Source organism: Bos javanicus, chromosome 22 (assembly GCF_032452875.1).
Source record: "Bos javanicus breed banteng chromosome 22, ARS-OSU_banteng_1.0, whole genome shotgun sequence".
In the NCBI taxonomy this organism is placed as follows: Eukaryota; Metazoa; Chordata; class Mammalia; order Artiodactyla; family Bovidae; genus Bos; species Bos javanicus.
In genome coordinates this window covers 278,673-299,017 of record NC_083889.1, presented here as the reverse complement: position 1 = coordinate 299,017, position 20,345 = coordinate 278,673, and the positions used below count along the sequence as shown (strand labels likewise).

At 42.7% G+C, this 20,345-nt stretch overlaps 1 protein-coding gene across 3 annotated transcripts in view; it reads left to right on the top strand.

Moving 5' to 3' along the window:
- Nucleotides 1–19,918, top strand: part of URGCP (upregulator of cell proliferation) — a 33,360-nt gene extending 13,442 nt beyond the window's left edge. For 2 of the 3 annotated variants that reach the window (XM_061395663.1, XM_061395664.1), the window contains exons 2-5: nt 2,799–2,869; nt 10,972–11,022; nt 11,253–11,291; nt 14,382–19,918. In XM_061395663.1, coding sequence (XP_061251647.1) covers nt 2,799–2,869; nt 10,972–11,022; nt 11,253–11,291; nt 14,382–16,975 — 2,755 coding nt within the window. In that variant the 3' untranslated portion in view covers nt 16,976–19,918. The other variant, XM_061395665.1, reaches the window with a different exon arrangement.
- Nucleotides 19,919–20,345: the final 427 nt, after the last annotated feature.

The following is a 20,345-nucleotide window of genomic DNA, read 5'->3' as shown; positions in this document are numbered from 1 at the left end:
TCTTGGGGCAGACACACATACAGTTCTCACCCTGACCCTGAGTAATAGTATTACTTTAATAGCTCATTTAGCTTTATTAAATCAGTATGTGCCTCTTCTATTTAAAAAATTCAAATAAGACAAAATAACCTGATATCATACTACCCACAAATAACTAACACTATTAACTTTAATGCATTTTGTTTGGAAATAACTTCTACTTAGAAATAAGTTAGAAAATTAAAAAGGCACCTCGTACAGAGTCTCCTATTCTTAATCTTTTAGCTCATTTACCATTCCCATTTATTGTTCTATGGGTATGCATGTGTATACACACACACATAAATACATACATATATACTTTTTTCTTAACTAGAAGTTAAGAAAAAGTTAGAAACGAACTTGCATGTATCATTACCCTTTATTCCTAAATTCTTCAGTACCTTGTTTCCTAAGAGTAGAGATATTCTCTTACATAACCACAGTACCAGTTATCAACATCAGTAAATGTGACATGGATAGCATCTATATTTCAATTTAGTCAATAGATCACAAAATGTCTCCTTCTGGTTTAAGATCCAGTCTAGGGGTAGTTACTACATTTTTTCCTTATCTCTGTAGCACCCTTAATCTGGAAAGTTCCTCAATAATTTTTTTTTCTTTTGAGACATTCATTGTTGTTGTTTAGTCGTGTCCAACTCTGTGTGACCCTGTGGACTGTAGAGGAGCCCCATTCTTCAGGGTCCTCTGTCCATGGAATTCTCTGGGCAAGAATACTGGAGTGGGTTGCCATTCCCTTCTCCAGGGGCTCTTCCCAACCCAGGGATCAAACCCGGGTCGCCCTCATCACAGGCGGGCTCTTTACTGCTGAGCCACCAGGGAAGCCCAAGACGTTCATACTTCGTGATAATATTTTTTTCCCCTGTCACAATACATTTCATTTTGGGTTTGTCCTTATGATTACATCAAGGTTCTACAGTCTCAGCCAGAGTGCTGCATAGGTGATGGTGTGTACTTCCTCAGGGTACCGCAGCTGGAGGCACATACAGCTCTCTATCCCCATGTTCACTGGCTTTGCTTACCCCGTCAAGTATAATTGCTAGTTTTTTCTTTTTTCCTCCTGGCACCTAATAAGCAATCTGTGAGGAAACATTTTGGGCCTGGGCAAATATCTTACTGCCTGTCAACATTCTCTTGCCAGAACTGGCATTCATTGGTGTTTCTAGCTTGACCCATTCTTTATTAGGATAATTCTAAAAGTCATGCTGTGCTACCTGCAGCACCGTCCACATTAGCATTCTGTTATAAGCAAGAGCCCTCATTTCCTCCCCCTGCCATTTGTTTATCTGTTTGTTATCTATACGGACTCACTAATACCTGTTTTTCAATGGTTTTAAATTGATTACTGTATTTAATTATATTCATGCTCAAACTGACTAACACTTGGTAGTGGGAGCCCCTTCAAGGTGGCTTCTGTGTCCTGTGACGTACCCCAGCATTTTCTTTTTTCGAGTACTTCCTAGTTTTCAGAGGGATTCTCTGGTAGCTCAGCTGGTAAAGAATTAGCCTGCAATGCAGGAGACCCCAGTTCAATTCCTGGGTCAGGAAGATCCGCTGGAGAAGGGGAATGGCTACCCACTCCAGTATTCTGACCTAGAGAATTCCATGGACTGTATAGTAGGTGGGGTCACAAAAAGTTGGACACAACTCAGCGACTTTCACTTGCACTTTTAGTCTTCAGAAATAAAATGCTCAGGCTCATCTTGTTCTTTTGCTGCTCCAGCCCTGGACTCTCTAATTCCTCCAAGGAGACCTGATAGCTTTTAGTGTGGTGTGATATTGAAGGGTACTTGGTATGCTCACTAATATTGTAGTGTCTTTGCTTCGGGCCTTTTCAATGGACAGAGCTAGGAAATGTATGCATGTGTACACAGATACACGGACATGCATGTAGAAATCACGAGTGCATACCAGTACCTCCAATCCCAGTGTACCTCTGTGAATTCTTTTTCTAACTTCCTTCATTCTTTATTTGTGTGCCCTTTCTTCAACAATGGAATCCTGACTTCTGACAAAATGAACACATTTAATCATTCCTATAATATACCTTAAATAGTTTATTCTTAAATAGATTATACTTATCAAGGCTACTTAAATTAATTCAGGATCATCCCTCCCTGCCCACACTATTAACTTTTGATGAACATCCTTCTAGATCTCCCTGTATACACCTTTAGATAAAAAGACAGTTTTATTAAATAGTAATCAGACTCTACATACTCTTCTGTAACCTGGCTTTTCCCAACCAATGAAAATATCATTAACATCATTCCATATCATACAACATCTTTTTTTTCCACAAAATGAGATCCATAGAATATTTTTTAATGATTGCACAACAAGACTGTACCATAATTCCTGTTATTGGACTTTGATTTAAAAGATGTCCAATTTTTCACATAATAGTGTAAAAGAATGAAAATCTATCTTTTATCCACTTGGCATCAACATATTTGTAACTAAATTTTAATTGTTTCAGTAGGATAGAAGTGGACTTACTGGTCTAAGGATATATATATATATATATTTTTTTTTATGCTTTTCTGGATGGCTGTTTGCTCTGTTCCACAGTTTTTGAGTGCTGGTTTTTCTAGACACATACGGGCCTGGCTTCGAGATTCTACTTTTGAGAATCTAGAGTGTGACCAGGATTTGTAGTTTTTAAAGGCTTCTTAAGAGATTTTGATGTGCATCCAATTTGATAGGTGAAAGTGGCATTTCATTAATTTAATAATAATTTTCTTCTGAAATTGTTTCAGACACTCAGATTTGGGAGAAGTAACATCAGAAATAAAAGCTTCTGAGAGACGAACAGCTGTGGCCATTGCAGGTAAAGTTGGGCTTGGGCCCACCCTGAAGCAAATCCATTTCTTCTGTCCCATTGGGATTCTGGATTCCAGAATCATACTGGGCAGGATCATGGACCTCAAAAATAAATAAGCATAAGGAGCTTGCCAGGCTCCTCTTTCCATGAAATTCTCCAGGCAAGAATATTGGAGTGGGTAGCCATTCTCTTTTCCAGGAGATTTTCCCAACCCAGGGAAGCCCCCATTTTGGATCTATCTTTTATTAATTTGGTGCTCCTCAAAATGAATGTGTCCTATTGGATATTAATAGTGTTATGCAGAAATAACCCTACAAAAATACGCAAATAAGTTTGGGTTAATCAAATTTTATTTTATCCATTCAAACATTTGTTGACTGTTTACCTTGTGTTGGGTTTATTGTAGGGATTGTGAATATAAGAAACAATAGTGAATGCAATAACCAAAAATCCTAGTCTTTTGGGAACTTAAGTTCTAGAAGGTAGGCATTGTGGGAGTTCATGGTCAGTTGCTCAAGGCTAAGCAAAGCTGAGATCAAGCAATAATTGCTCAAAGCCCTTCAGTTTCTCCAGACCTTGAATTGTACTATTCATTAGCCACTAGGCACACATTTAAAATTAAATAAAATTAAAAATCCAGTTCCTCAATCACACTAGCCGTATGTCAAGTGCTCAGTAGCCATACAGCTAGTGACTGCATGTTTAACAGTGTAGATAGAGAACAAGGCAATCTATTGGCAGGCAATGCTGTATAAAATCGGGAAAGAAAATTTCAGGGTGGGCTGGGGAAAAGCAGTGGCCTTACTGGCTTATTGTGAGCTACTGCTGCTCCTAAGTCACTTCAGTCGTGTCTGACTCTGTGTGACCCCATAGACGGCAGCCCACCAGGCTCCCCCGTCCCTGGGATTCTCCAGGCAAGAACACTGGAGTGGGTTGCCATTTCCTTCTCCAATGCATGAAAGTGAAAAGTGAAAGGGAAGTCGCTCAGTCGTGTCCGACTCTTCACAACCCCATGGGCTGCAGCCTACCAGGCTCCTCCATCCATGGGATTTGCCAGGCAAGAGTACTGGAGTGGGGTGCCAGCTAGGTTGCCCTATTTAGTTCTTTACAACAGCCTCATAAGATAGTCATTATCAGCCCTTTGTTTCATTTGAGGAAACTGAGGCTCAGAGATGTTCTAGCCCTTCTCCAAAATTCTATCTTCCCAGTGAATAAGGCTTTTGTAATTATTAAAAAAAATTTCTTCCTGAGGCATGTGAATTCCTCTTAAGCATATTTTTAAGACCTAAAGCAAGCTTTTCAACCTATAAGATTAAAAAAAAAAGTTGTATTGAAGTATAATATAAATATGGAAAAGAGCCCATATTGTAAGTGCATAGCTTCATAAAGTTTCACAAAGACTGACCTATGTTAGCCAGCATCCAGGAGAAGAAGCTAAACAAAAACATTACCTAAGAAGTCCACCTTCTAATCACTTCCTACCATGCCTTTGCCAGACATAACCACTCTCTAGACTTCTAAAAGCTTAGATTAATTTTGCTTGGTTTGTGCTTTATATAATTATCCTATAGAATATATTTGCTTTTGCTTTATCTCAAGTCTGAGGACTCTAATTACTTCATAACTTTTTCTTTAAAAAAATTATTTAAATCATTGAAGAGAATTCTGGAAGATGGCATAGCAAGATGTGCCAGGAATACCTCTCCTCACCTGGACAGCAGTTGTGCTGGCAGAATCTGTCTGATGTAATTACTCTGGGACTCTGCAGTCTGATGGAGGCTTCCAACTTCCAGGGGAAGAATTAGAGGGTAAACTGCAGTTAATTTTGGTCAGTTTCAGCTCTTAATACAGTAGCAGTTACCCATCTCTACCCACAGCCAAGTGGCAGGCAACTGTGTACATGGTCTTGGAGTAACTTGACACAGCATGTGGGATCCAGGGTGAGCAAAAAAAACCCATCCTCTAAATATCCAGTATCTGTGCTCTAATTGCTGATTGCTGTTTCTGATCACAGAACTGAAGGCAAAGAGGGGGACAGCAATTGTCAGAACTCCAAACATTGTTGCAAGCCCCTCCCCCTCTGGCTGAAGGGCCTTACAGGGAGAATCAAAAGATCAACACCTTCCCATCTATCATTATTTGCTTATTTCTATTTTGTAAGCCACACATTAAAGAGTAGAACATTCAAAAACAACTGCATATCTGGGAAAAATTAGAAAATAACTGTGCATTCCCAGGAAAATGCTCAAAAAAGATCAGTTCAGTTCAGTTCAGTTCAGTCGCTCAGTTGTGTCCGACTCTTCGTGACCCCATGAATCGCAGAACTCCAGGCCTCACTGTCCATCACCAACTCCTGGAGTTCACTCAGACTCATATCCATCAAGTCAGTGATGCCATCCAGCCATCTCATCCTTTGTCGTCTCCTTCTCCTCCTGTCCCCAGCCCCTCCCAGCATCAGGGTCTTTTCCAATGAGTCAACTCTTCGCATGAGGTGGCCAAAGTACTGGAGTTTCAGCTTTAGTATCATTCCTTCCAAAGAAATCCTAGGGCTGATCTCCTTCAGAATGGACTGGTTGGATCTCCTTGCAGTCCAAGGAACTCTCAAGAGTCTTCCCCAACACCACAGTTCAAAAGCATCAATTCTTCAGCGCTCAGCTTTCTTCACAGTCCAACTCTCACATCCATACATGACCACTGGAAAAACCATAGCCTTGACTAGACGGACCTTTGTTGGCAAAGTAATGTCTCTGCTTTAGAGAAGACTTTAAGTTTACATCTTAAGCTGAATCTCAGCACAGCAACAGCCAACTGCAATCAAAAACAAACAATAAAAAAATAACCATAGCAAACCCTGAGTAAGGGGAAATAATCTGATTTCCATAATTAGCACATTATTAGATTCAAAGGTGTTCAACAAAAACATCAGAAAGCATAGAAAAAATAGGAATATGTGGTCCATTCAAAAGGAAAAATATATCAAGAAAATCTGTCCCTCAAAAGACTTTGTGGCAGATATATTAGACAGACTTTAAAACAACAATCCTAAAGATGCTAGAAGAACTAAAGGAGGATATGGAGAAAGTCAAGAGAATGGTGAGTGAACAAAAGGTGAATATCAATAAAGAAATAGAAAACCTAAAAATAAGCCAAAACAAATTCTAGAGCTGAAGAGTACAACAACTGAAATGAAAAATTCATGAGCAGGATTCAAAGGCGTCTGACTTGGCAGGCGGAAGAATGAATTAGTGAACTTGAAGATTGGACAGTGGAAATTATCAAAGCTGAGGAACGGAAAGAGGAAAGATTGAATAAAAGCAGACAGAGCCTGTTTGACACCATCAAAAGGACCAAGATACTCATTGTAGGAGACTCAGAAGGAGAAGAGAAAGAAGCAGAGAGAATATTTGAAGAAATAATGGCTGAAACTTGCTGAATCTAAGGAAAGATGTGTATGTAATCATCCAAAAAGCTCAGTGAACTCCAAGTAAAATGAATTCAGAGAGACCTACACCAAGACACATAATACAAAGAAAAAGAAGAAATCTTGAAAGCAGCAAGTGATAAGTCACTACAAGTGATTTTCAAAGAGATAATCTGCAGATTTCTCATTAGAAACTTTGAAGGCCAGAAAATATAGTCAAAGTGTTTAAAAAAACTGTCAACCAGGATTCATATATCCAGCAAAATTGTGCTTCAGAAATGAGGGAGAAATCAAGACATTCCCAGATGAACAAAAGCTGAGGGAGTTTGTGACCACTAGTTATCCCTAAAAGAAGTGCTTAAGGGAGTGCTGCAAAGAGAATGGACATTCATTAGACAGTAACCTTATGCTGTATGAGAAATAAAGATCTCAGTAAAGTAGATACATGGGCAATTATATAGTTAGTATTATTGTAACAGTTGTTTGTAACTGCAGTTTTTGTTTTCTATGTGATGTAAGAGACCAATATATTTAAATTAAAAATTAATATGCTAGCTAGCATTACTGTAACATTGATTTGTAATTCCAAATCTTGTTCTGTATGTAATTCAGGAGACTAATACATTTGAAGAGTTATTAGTTTATGTTTAGGGGCACACATTATATAAAGATGTAATTTTGTGATATCAAAAAACAAAAGGGGTTTTTGGTTTTACAGCGTGTAAACAATTAGAATATATGTTGTTGACATTAAATTAGTATAAATTCAAATTAGAATGTTATAAACTTAGGAGACTAAATGTAATCCCCATGGCAACCACAAAGGAAATTGTTATAGAATATACACAAAAGGGAATCAAGAAGGAATTTAAACATTTCACTACCAAAAAATAAATAGACACAAAAGAAGATAGGAATGCAGGAAATGAGGGACATAAAGATATAGCACAATGACAGAAATAAGTGCCTCCTTATCAGTAATTACTTTAAATGTAAGTGGATTAAACTCTCCCATCAAAAACCAGAGATTGGCAGAATTGATAAAAACACATGACCTAACTCTTGCCTGGAAAATCCCATGGATGGAGGAGCCTGGAAGGCTGCAGTCCATGAGATCACTGAGGGTCAGACATGACTGAGTGACTTCACTTTCACTTTTTACTTTCATGCTTTGGAGAAGGAAATGGCAACCCACTCCAGTGTTCTTGCCTGGAGAATCCCAGGGACAGGGGAGCCTGGTGGGCTGCCATCTATGGGGTCACACAGAGTCGGACATGACTGAAGCGATTTAGCAGCAGCATAAGAGACTCACTTTTGAGATCCAAAGACAACTTGTAAAAGTAAAAAGATGGAGAATGTGCAAATAATTATCAAAAGAGAACTTCAGTGGCTATACTAATTTCAGATGAAATAGGCTTTAAGTAAAAAACAACTACAAGAGAAAGAGAAGGACATTACATGTTAACAAACATTTCAATATAGCAAGAATATATAACAATTATAAGCATTTATGTAATGTCAGACCATCAAAATATAAAAAGCAAAACCTGAGAGAACTGAAGGAGAAAATAGACGGTTCTACAGTAATAGTTGTGGATTCCAATACCCCACTCAGAATAATGGATAGAACAACCAGACAGAAGATAAGTGAGGAAATAGAGGCCTTCAACAACACAATAAACCTACTAGATCTAAGAGACATATGCAGAACACCCCCCTCCCCCGGCCAGCAACAACAACAGCATACACATTCTTCTCAACTGGATATAGGATATCCATATATAGATATATGGATAGACCATATATAGGGCCACAAAGTAAATGTCAGTGGTTTCTAAAAGATATCATACAAAGTATCTTCTTTGACCATTGAGATAAAGTTAGAAATCAATAACAACCTGGAGAATTCACAAAATTTTGGAGACCTAATAATGTCCTTTCAAACAACCAATGGATCAAAGACAAAATCACAAAGAAATTAAAAAAATAGTTAAGAAGACATGAATGAAAATATAAACACATCATATTAACACTTATGGACTGTATCCAAAGTGGTACTAAGGGGAAATTTATAAATGCTCATGTTAAAAACAAGAAACATCCCATATAAACAGACTAACTTTACAACTTTAAGTTGTAACAGGAAAAGAAAAACAAGCTAAATGCAAAGCTCACACAAAGAAAGAAATAATAAAAGATTAGAGCAGAGATCAATGAAATAGAGAATAGAAAACTAATAGATTCCAGTTCAAGATGGTGGAGTAGAAGGATGTGCTTGTATCTCCTCTCATGGGAGCACCAAAATTGCAACTAGCTGTTGAACAACCATCAACAGGAGGATGCTGGAAACCACCAAAAAAAAAATACCGCACATCCTAAGACAAACAAGAAGCTGCAGTGAGACAGTAAGAGGGGCACGAAGAGAAAGAGAAAGGACCTGGGAAAATATTTGAAGAGATAATAGCTGAAAACATCCCAAACATGGGAAAGGAAATAGTCAGCTAAGTCCAGGAAAGACAGAGTCGTAGAAAGTAAAACCCCAAGGAGGAACACTACAAGACACAGACTAATCAAACTGACAAAAATTAAAGACAAGACAAAATATTAAAAGCAACAAGGGAAAAACAACAAATAACATACAGGGAACTCCCATCAGGCTATCAGCTGATTTTTAAGCAGAAACTCTACGAGCCAGAAGGGAATGGCGTGATTTATTTAAACTGATGAAAGGGAAGTACTACAACCAAGAATACTTCCTCTACCCAGCAAGACTCTCCTTCAGATTTGATGGAGAAATCAAAAGCTTTCCAAGACAAGCAAAAGTTAAGAGAATTCAGCACCACCAAACCAGCTTTACAACAAATGCTAAAAGCACTTCTCTAGGCAGGAAACACAAGAGTAGGAAAAGACCTACAGAAAATAAACCCAAAACAATTAAGAAAACAGTAATAGGATTATACATATCTATCAGTTCAGTTCAGTTCAGTTCAGTCACTCAGTTGTGTCCGACTCTTTGCAACCCCATGAACCTCAGCATGCCAGGCCTCCTGTCCATCACCAACACCTGGAGTCTACCCAAACCCATGTCCATTGAGTCGGTGATGCCATCCAACCATCTCATTCTCTGTCATCCCCTTCTCCTCCTGCCCTCAATTAGATGGCCAAAGTATTGGAGTTTCAGCCTCAGTGTCAGTCCTACCCATGAACACTCAGAACTGATCTCCAGTAGGATGGACTGGTTGGATCTCCTTGCAGTCCAAGGGACTCTCAAGAGTCCCTGGTGGTCCAGTGGTTAGGACTTTGCGCTTTCACTTCCCAGGGCCTGGGTTCACTCCATAGTCCAGAAACTAAGATCCTCTCAGCCGTATGGCATGTCCCTCCGACCCCGCCAAAATAGTAAATTTTATGTTACGTGTATTTTAACACAATTTTTAAAAACGGAAAAATACTGAAGGAAAAAAGTGTTTTATGGTGAACAATTCTATGACATTTAGTACATTCATAAACTTATGAAATCACAACTTCTTATCTATTAATTTCCAAAACATTTCCATCACTTGAAAGTAAAACTCTCTACCCCTTGAGCAGTTTCTCCCATCTCTCCTCCCAATTTCCAGGCTGGACCACCAATCTGTGTTAAGTCTTTGTTTATATTTATGTTAAGTATTTTCCTATAAATGAAGTCACACAATATGTGCCCTTTTGTGTTGTTGTTTTTTTTCACCTAGCGTAGTGTTTTGGAGTTCCTCCGTGTTGTTCCTTTTTCGGGTTGAATCATATGCTATTGTATGGATAGACAGCATTTTGTTTATCTATTCATTTGTCAAGTGGACGTTTGGCTATTTGGTTTCCACCTTTTGGCTATTGTGAGTAATCATGCTATGAACATGCATGTACATGTACTTGTTTGAGTCCCAGTTTTAAGTTCTTCTAGGCAGATACCTCAGAGTGGAATTACTGAATCAAATGGTAATTCTGTGTTTAACTGTTTGAGGAATAGCCAAATTGTTTTCCCAACAGCTGCACCGCTTAAAGTCCTACCAGAAATGTACAAGGGTTCTGATTTCCCCCCATCCTGTCAATGCTTGCGATTTTCCATCCTTTTTTAAAGTCACCATCCTAACAGGTGTGCAGCGCTATCTCACTGTGGTTTTGATTTGATTTCCCTTGTGACTGATGATGTTGAGCATCATTTTATGTTCTTGTGATCATTTGTATATTTTTTTGGAGAAATGTCTATTCAAGTTCTTTGAATATTCCACTTTTCAATTGAGGTTTTTTTGTGTGTGTCTTTTTTGTTGTGAAGTTGTACTTGTTTACATATTCCACATACTAGATCTAATCACATATGATTTGCACATATTTTCCACATTCATAGGTGGTCTTTCACTTTCTTGAGAATGTTCTTTGATGCATAGAGAATTTTACTTTGATGAAGTCCAGTTTATGTATTTTTTGTGGCCTGTGCTTTTGGACTGATAATCCTAGAGCAAATCATTATCTTGTGTGTGTGGTTATTACTACTTTGTGTCCTATTTGGGGTTGTAAGCAAATTAAATTTACATAGGAAAAACTGAAACCAATAATAGTACTCAAAATAAACATTGTATCTTCACTTGAATTTTCTGGTAGAAAGGTCCTAAATTGCTGATGAAACTAAATGTGTATATATGTTTTTTTCTTCCAGATTTGGAATGGAGAGAAATGGAAGGAGATGACTGCGAGTTTCATTATGGAGGTAGAAATTACAGGATTGGCAACAGATTGGATTAGGGAAAGAGATAAGGAAGTGATGGGCAAAGATAGGCAAAGTGAAAAAAATAACTGGGATTTTAGATTTTGAACAATTGGGAGAAGTTACTACCTTAGTAAGAAAGAATGGGGGTTCTAAGTTTAGCCTAAATTAATTTGTGTCAATTCAAGCCCCCTAATTTGATTGATATTTCATTTTCCTTTGCTTTTTTTTAGAGGGTCCAAATGAAGCTCAGGATAATGACTTTCCAATAGGTATGTTTCATCTCTCTGCTCTGTCTGTGTTATTGATGGAAAACATCATCTGGGCTGATAGTTTCAACCCCTGACTGCATCAAAAGCACTGCTAGTCCATTAATCCTTTATGTGCCATTAATAATACTGCCAGGAAAATAACGCTGTTACCATACAGAGTAACATAATGAATTTGCATATTTGGACATAAAGCTCAAAAACCTTATTTTTAACAAGTTCCTAAAGTGATTCTAAAGCTTATCCAAGTTTGGGAGTCATTCATCTGATCTGGTGGTTTCATTTATAGATCTGCCAAGGGTCATGGACTGGGCATGGGTGTACACATTAATAGGTTTGTTTGCTCTGGCTTTCCCTGTCACATTTAGCTACATGCTGCTTAAAAAAGTTATTCTGTGCCTGGATAAGAAAAACAATGTCCCTGGTTTTAATTCAGGCAACAATCAGAAAATTAAGTTACTTATATGATGGATTTCTACTAAGGTGTCTCTCCCCATGTGGTTCTTTTGTTTCTGCAACAAGTTTGTCAGCTCTTGACTCTCTGGGATGGTATGGCCAGTTAGCCCCTGTGGAAGGCTGAGCTTCTGAAGAGAGACATTAGGCAGCAAGTGGATCCCTACAGGGGAATGAGTGCTTTGAGTCCTGCTCTTCACCCAGGCATGGTCCTGATCCCATCATATAACTTACTGGGAACAAGAAGAAGGCTGATCACCTGCACTTCCTCCTGTGGTTTCTGTCAGCACCTAATGTAGCATCATAGGCATAGCTTCCTCTTTTAAGGAAAGAATGGAGAGAATCCTAGAGCTCAGCAGCATTTATGTTTATTTGTTTTGTTAATATATTTAACATTTAAACTTTTCTAATTATATGCAGTGCTATCAAAGTGCTGCCCTCGATATGTCAGCAAATTTGGAAAACCCAGCAATGGCCATAGGACTGGAAAAGGTAAATCCTCATCCCAATCCCCAAGAAGGCAATACTAAAGAATGTTCAAGCCACTGGACAATTGCACGCATGTCCCCTGCTAGTAAGGTTATGTTCCAAGTCTTGCATGCTAGACTTCAGCATTACATGAACAGAGAACTTCTAGATGTCCAAACTGGGTTTAGAAAAGGCAGGAACCAGAGATCAAATTGTCAACATTCACTGGATCATAGAGAAAGCAAGGGAGTTTCCAGAAAAACATCTACCTCTGTTTCATTGACTATGCTAAAGCGTTTGACTGTGTGGATCATAACAAACTGTGGAAAACTCTTAAAGAGATGGGAATACCAGACCATCTTACCTGTTTCCCTAGAAACCTGTATGTGTCAAGAAGCAACAGATAGAACCAGACATGGAACAACTGACTGGTTGATTGAGAAAGGAGTACGACAAGGCTGTTTATTGTCACCTTGTTTATTTAACTTATACACAGGGCATATCATGTGAAATGCTGGGCTGGATGAATTACAAGCTGGAACCAAGATTGCCGGGAGAAACATGAACAACCTCAGATATGCAGATGATTCCCAATGGCAGAAAGCGAAGAGGAACTAAAGAGCCTCTTGATGAGGGTGAAGGAGGAGAGTGAAAAATTTGGCTTAAAACTCAACGTTAAAACAACTAAGATCATGGCATCTAGCCCCATCACTTCATGGCAAATAGAAGGGGAAAAGGTGGAAGCAGTGACAGATTTCCTCTTCTTGGGCTCTAAAATCTGCAGCCATAAAATTAGAAGACAACTGCTTCTTGGCAGGAAAGCTATGACAAACCTAGACAGTGTGTTAAAAACCAAAAACATCACATTGCTGACAAAGGTCCGTATAGTCAAGGCTGTGGTCTTTCCAGTAGTCATGAACGGTTGTGAGAGCTGGACCATAAAGAAGGCAGAACACTGAAGAATTGATGCTTGAACTGTGGCACTAGAGAAGACTCTTGAGAGTCCCCTGGACTCTCAAGCAAAGAGATCAAGCCAGTCAATCTTATAGGAAATCAACCACGAATACTCATTGGAAGGACTGATGTTGAAGCTGAAGCTCCAGTTCTTTGGCCACCTGATGTGAACAGCCAACTCATTGGAAAAGACCCTGATTCTGGGAAAGATTGAGGGCAGGAGGAGAAGAGGGTGACAGAGGATAAGATGGTTGTATGACATCATTGATGCAATGGACATGAACTTGGGCAAACTCCAGGAGATGGTGAGGGACATGGAAGCCTGGTGTGCTGCAGTCCATGGGGTCGCGAAGAGTTGGACATGACTTGGCGACTGAACAAATTATATGCAGTAAATTATATGCAATGAAAATTGGTAAGATGCTATGGCCAAGAACAGGGATGGTGGAGGAAACCTTTGCAGGTGACATTACTGTTCTGAGCATCTAGTGCTTGTAAGAATTCATACTCTATTGGATGTTATGGCTGAAAATCTGAACAAATAAGTACAGACTTATGATCTCTACCAAATATTTTAATACAGTGAAAATTTAGAACCATACTAGCAGCTTCAAGTTTGGAGAAATGTTAGTTAAAAGTGATTGCTATTACTCTGTACCAAGAGTAACTCCCTGTTTCCTTTACAAAATTTCCAGCTTGTTTGTAGACAGAAAAGAACATTAACCAGAAAACCACAGTGAGTCAGTGGTTGTGTCCACTGTGGAAAGTTCCTGGTAACAGTGTGAGGGAATCCACTGCTGGGCCAGAAGCACAGGAGTATGTTGAAGGGAGCGGGGTATGGCCAGAGAATGAGGCCTGTGTTCCACATCTCAAGCGCATAGCTGCTCACTCTAGCCAATTAAATTTGGGCTTGGCATTGCTAAATCTTGGTAGCTTCAAGAGAAACAAGACATTTTTTACATAAAATCTCCCAATTCTTAAATGTAGCCCCTGGATGTCCCTTTCTTTTTCGTCTCTAATGTCACATGTATCTGGCCACACTTGGGTCTGGGGTGGGTGATGTTACCTTTGTCTTGTTCTCAGGTGGCCTAGGGGTGCCTGCATTTTGCTCTGAAGGAGGCCATCTCCTACCTGCTGAGTTGGGCTCTCCCTCCCCACCTCTAACCTGGATCCTCTGACATGCAGAGTATGTAATTATATCTTCATTTCTCTCCACAGAGGAGAGGAGCAGACTACAAGAAATGCTGTTCCTTTTGGGACTAGAGACATACCAAACACAGAAACTCAGCCTCCAGGACGCCTTACAGATCAGCAGTGACAGCATGAAGAACTGGGCTCCTCAGACTCCCAAAGACTTGCCCTGGAATTTCCTCAGGAAGCTGCAGGCCCTCAATGCTGAAGCCAGGAATACCACCATGGTCCTGGACCTTCCCCTGGACACCAGGCCTGTGGAGAAGGAGAGCCAAATGGAAGAGGAGATCATCTACTGGGACACAGCTGAGGACATCTCAGCAGACATCTATTCCTTCTCCGAGCTGCCAACACCCGACACACCTGTGAATCCCTTGGACCTTCTCTGTGCCCTTCTGCTTTCCTCTGATAGTTTCCTGCAACAGGAAATTGTGTCAAAAATGTCTCTCTGCCAGTTTGCACTCCCTCTCATTTTGCCTGACCCAGAAAACCACTACCACACATTTCTGCTGTGGGCCATGAGGGGGACTGTGCGGACATGGGGGTCACAGCCCCCAAGGGTGATGGGAAGCTTCAGAGAAGACAGCATGGTCCTGTCCCGAGCACCTGCCTTCGCCTTTGTGCGCATGGAGGTCAGCAGCAACTCTAAATCCCAGCTTCTCAACGACGTGCTCAGCCCTGGCCACAGGCAGCAGGACTGTTTCTGGCATCGGGATCTGAACTTGGGCACTAACCCTCGGGAGATAGCAGACGGGCTGGTAGAAATTTCCTGGTTTCTTCCCAGTGGCAGGGAGGACTTGGACATTTTCCCAGAGCCCATGGCCTTCCTAAACTTGAGAGGTGACATTGGGTCTCACTGGCTGCAGTTCAAGCTCTTGACAGAAATCTCTTCGGCCATATTCATCTTGACTGACAACATCAGTAAGAAGGAATACAAATTGCTGTCTTCCATGAAGGGGTCAGCCACAAAATACTACTTCATCCTGAGTCCCTACCGTGGGAAACGAAACACAAACCTGAGATTTCTGAACAGGTTAATTCCTGTGCTGAAGATGGACCACTCTCATGTCCTCGTGAAGGTCAGCAGCACAGACAGTGTAGGCTTTGTGCGTAGGGTCCGCGCCATCATCACACATGTGACCCGGTCCCCCTGCAGGAGGGTATCCGTGGAGGACATGGCGAACGCGGCCCGCAAGCTGGGGCTGAAGGTCGATGAGGACTGTGAGGAGTGTCAGCGGGCAAAGGACCGGATGGAGCAGATCACCAGGAAAATCAAGGACTTGGATGCCTACCGCAGGGATGAGCTGAGGCTACAGGGGGAAACTTGGAGAAAGGTGGCCCAGGTGGAGAAGGAGCTCTGCCAGATCCAGTGGGCCAGCGACCCTCCTGAGAAGTACAGGGCTGAGCTGAGGCATCGGTTACTGGAACTTCGAATGCAGCAGAATGACCATGACCCTTCCTGGGGGGTCCAGGAGTTCATCTCGGGCATCAGCAGCCCCTCCCTGGGGGAGAAGCAGTATTTCCTGAAGTGGATGGAGTGGGGACTGGCCCGGGTGGCCCAGCCAAGGCCAAGACCATCTCCAGAGATGATTTTTACCCTGAGACCAAAGCACTGTGGGGCCGTGGACTTCAGTGAGCCGTTCTGGCCTGAGCCCCTGGGGGTGGAGCATTTCCTGCGGGAGATGGGACAGTTTTACGAGGCCGAAAGCTGCCTTGTGGAGGCAGGGAAGCTGCCAGCAGGGCAGAGGCGGTTTGCCCACTTCCCAGGCTTGGCCTTGGAGCTGCTGCTGAAGGGGCTTCCTCTGGAGCTGATCGATGGGAACACCCTAAGCCCCGCCTTGCGCTGGGTCACAGGGCTCCTGAAGGAGCTACACGTCCGCCTGGAGAGGAGGTCACGCCTGGTAGTCCTGTCAGCACTTGGCGTGCCAGGCACGGGCAAGTCCACCCTTCTCAATACCATGTTCGGGCTGCGGTTTGTCACAGGAAGGGGCCGTGGTCCTCGAGGGGCCTTCATGCAGCTCATTAAGGTGGCCGAGAGCTTTAGCCAGGACCTGGGCTGTGATCACATCCTGGTAATAGACTCTGGGGGCTTGATAGCTGGAGTCCGGACCGAGGCAGGGGAGAGGTTTGAGCGGGAGGCTTCCCTGGCCACTTTGATTATGGGGCTGAGCAATGTCACTGTGGTCAGTTTAGCTGAAACAAGGAACATTCCACCAGCTATTCTGCATGCATTTTTAAGGCTGGAAAAAACAGGGCACATGCCCAACTATCAGTTTGTACACCAGAACCTTCATGATGTGTCTGCCCTTGGCTCCAAGCCAAGAGATCGGAGGCAGCTTCTGGACCAGCCCAGTGATGTGGGCAGAGCCACAGTGCAAATGGAGAAACAGGGTGACGGGATCCAGACGCTGGCTGACCTGGCCTTTTGGGACCCTGAGAAGCAGCACATTTGGCACATCCCTGGCTTATGGCATGGAGTGCCTCCCATGGCCGCTGTGAACTTGGCGTACAGTGAAGCCATTTTTGAACTGAAGAGATGCCTGCTAGAAAACATCAGGAATGGCCTGTCCAACCAAAATAAAAACATTCAGCAGCTCATTGAGCTAGTAAGACGGCTGTGAGTCATCAAAAGAAAAGATCAGCTGCCAGAGGCCTCCTCTGGGCAACCTGTTCTGATGGGCCTGTCCACGTGGGGCTGTGCCCAGCTTCTGAGAGGGGAGAAAAGTGAAAATGGGGCTGGGTCTGGAGTTGCCTACACAGTGTTAGGAAAGGAAGTTACCTCACAGACCAGCTCAGAGATGCTTTCAGGAGTATAACAACCTGGGGCAGGAGCTGTTGACACAAGCAGTAAAGTGTTCTTTGTCTCTGAACTTTGCAGCCCCTGGTGGTTTGCCTTTTGTACAGCTACTCTCTGTCATTAGCCTCTGAAGCAGAGAGTGGCTCCTGAAAACTGCAGCCCAGGCAGACAGTAATCAGGATAGGGCTGGGAAGGTGCCCTGAGGAAGCAGGTAGGCCTTCCCAACTAGCAAACTTCAGCGTCAGCATGGGTGACCCAGTCCTGCCCACTGAGGGAGTGCCTGCTGTGTGCACGCGATGTATGGACTGCCCGTGCCCCAGGAGGGCTCCTGCTGGTTCTGTTGCACCCACAGCACTTTGTTTACACCTCCGCCACAACACTCAACATGTGCAGTGTCTTACCTGTGCATATGTTTGCCTCTTGCCTAGACCTGTGAGCTCCTTGAGAGTACATGACCCACATCTGTACCCCCAGAGCCTGACACACTGTAGGCACTTAATAAATGTGTGTTGAATGAATGAAATTAGTGAATGCACAAATGGTAAGTAATGGGCAGGTTCCTCTCTGTGCCTTGATTTTTCTTTTTCTTCAAAGAGGATCACTGTGTCGTCTTAGAGGGTTGCTTACTAGAACATCTGAAATAGTGGACACCTGGGAGAGCATCTTTAAAAATGCCATCATGTCCCCTTTCTTTAAGCAGAGATCCAGTCTTCAGGGTATTAATAGAAAACTGAACTAAATATCTTCACGGGAACTCTGTGATGGTGATGATAGCTCCATCATTACCCATTTTAGGAAAGGAGGCCTGGAGCAGTTCAGCAGCTCATCCAGCCTGCAAACCTGCATCAGGGGTGAGGAGCTGATGAGGAAGCGGGTGCCCTCTGCCCTGCACCTCTGCTTGTGACCACTTATTGTCCCCAGACTTCCACAGCTTCCAGGCTGAACCCGAGCCTGGCCCCTTGGGTGTCCCCAGTTTCATGCCTCCAGGGCAAGACCCCTGACATCATCCATGGCCCACTTGACACCATGAGCCAGAACATGGAGTTTTTCCTCTGGTGAGTCTCCAGCTGGAATCTGTCTGTGCTGGAACAGCTTGAATCAATGTTTAAAGGAACTGATTGGTTTTCATCCATCATAAAGAGATTTCCAGTGCTTGAATTTGGGACCCAGGAATGTCCTGGGTGAAATTCCTATAAGTGCTAGAGAGGCAACTGGGTAGTTTTCATGACTCTAAGAGGGAAAAAGGAAGGACAGGTTTTGGTATTTCCAGGTAAACCAACATCTTACTATTTGTGTATATAATGATCTAGGAAGAAATGAATTTTTAGTGCCTGAGCACTAGAAACTCTTTTGAGTTTCAGAAGTGATATGTGAAAGTCATGTCCAACTCTTTGTGACCCCACCTACTGTAGAGTTCATGTAATTCTCCAGTCCAGAATACTGGAGTGGGTAGCCTATCCCTTCTCCAGGGTATCTTCCCAATCCAGGAATTGAACCCTAGTCTCCCATATTGCAGGTGGATTCTTTACCATCTGAGCCACAAGAGAAGCCCTCAGAAGTGATAAGGTTTTCCTAAATTTGTTAGCAAAAGACTAGGTTCCCCAAGTTCCAGTACTTCTTCCAACCTCTGTTTCACATATCCAGAGCCAGGCTCCCAGAGCACAGGGACCACATTCTGAACATCAGGGGCAGCAGGCGGAACATCCTGGGGCTCTGGAACAGGGGCTGAGCAGCCTGCCATTAAAGAAAGGGTTCCAGTCTGGAGGGCTCCCTTTCCAAGTCTGGTAGAAGGAGTTCAGGGAACAGACAAGTTCCTGGTCCCCACCTGGAGGCCTCATTTTCCTGAAATCGCAAATTACAGAGGGGAGGAGGCCCTAGGCCCAAGCAAGAGACTTCCAGAACTAGTGACACAGCTAGGGTTGGGGTCTGCGGCTCAGACAGGTGACCCTGGTCCTGGAGCTCAGAACACTAAGCGTCAGCCTACTGTAGCCATTCACGGGTACACCACAGTCAGAAGGCCTCCCTGCATCAGACCTGAAGACATCTTTAGGGTCTGAGAGGTCATGGGACTTGCTGTAGGGCTACTGGGCAGTAATGTCTTTAGAGCCCAGCTTTGTAATGTGAGAGTGTCTCAGAAGAATGGGTGGGTGGACAGCTCACAGGGTATCAGGTGCTTTGATGAAAACATAAACCATGTCAATGATCTTGGAGTAAATGGGCCTATGAGTCTTAAGATTGGGCACAGAACGCCTGCCCCATTCTCTGGAGACAGAAAGGATGTGGAACTCAAGGTCTGGTTTTGAACTTGGCCTTGCTTCCTGCTAATTACATGGCCCTTGAACAGAGTCATTCAACGTCTCTAAGCCTTATGTCACTCCTAGCACCTCCTCTGTGGTGAGTGCACAAAAGCTGGTTTTGGAGGAGCCAGTCTGTGTGCACAAACAAGTAAGGCACCTGAAGATGTGTCTACACCAGTCTGCATGCCCATGAGACTTACGCAAAGGAAGCTGCCGGCCTTCTCCATCAAATTCATTTTAACAGGCCAAAAAGGATTTATCTTGTAATTGATTAGTGATATCTTAATTTACAGCCTTTTCTCCTTCTAATTAGTGATGTCTTCTAAACGATGTGATCTTAGATTTACTGAAACATATTGTCTAGCAGGGCTACTGTTGAGAAATCTGTGCCAGTGTAAACCTGATCTGGTAGCTCTCCCCAGCTCCTCAGATGTGAATTAGCCCAATAAAGAGAAATCCTTTCTTTCTGAGTCAGTAGTAAAAAAATGATTTTTGCTGCAAACCTATCCTGAGTTCCTAAAATTTCAACAAAATTATATCAGAATGCAGCCTTACAAGCACTGTAAGTCAGAGCCGCAAAAGAGAGCTCCACGGTGGTCTTGCTCTGGCTTCTGTGACTTTCCAGCCCCCATCCACAGCACCCACACTTGGGCTCCATGGCTGCATCTACGCTGTCTGTCTGGGGCCTCCGTCCACCTCTCCTTGGTCCTGGCTGACCCTTCTTCAGGATGGCTTTGACGGCAACCCCACCTCCACTCTACCACCTAAGGGGGTCATGGTCCTCATCTAAGCCCCTTTTACTTGTCTCCTTCTCTGCCCTCCCCATCAGAAGAAAGGATATCAAGCCTATTTTTTTTGTGTCCAGGTCTAGCACAGTAGCTAAGGACCAGGGAGTGA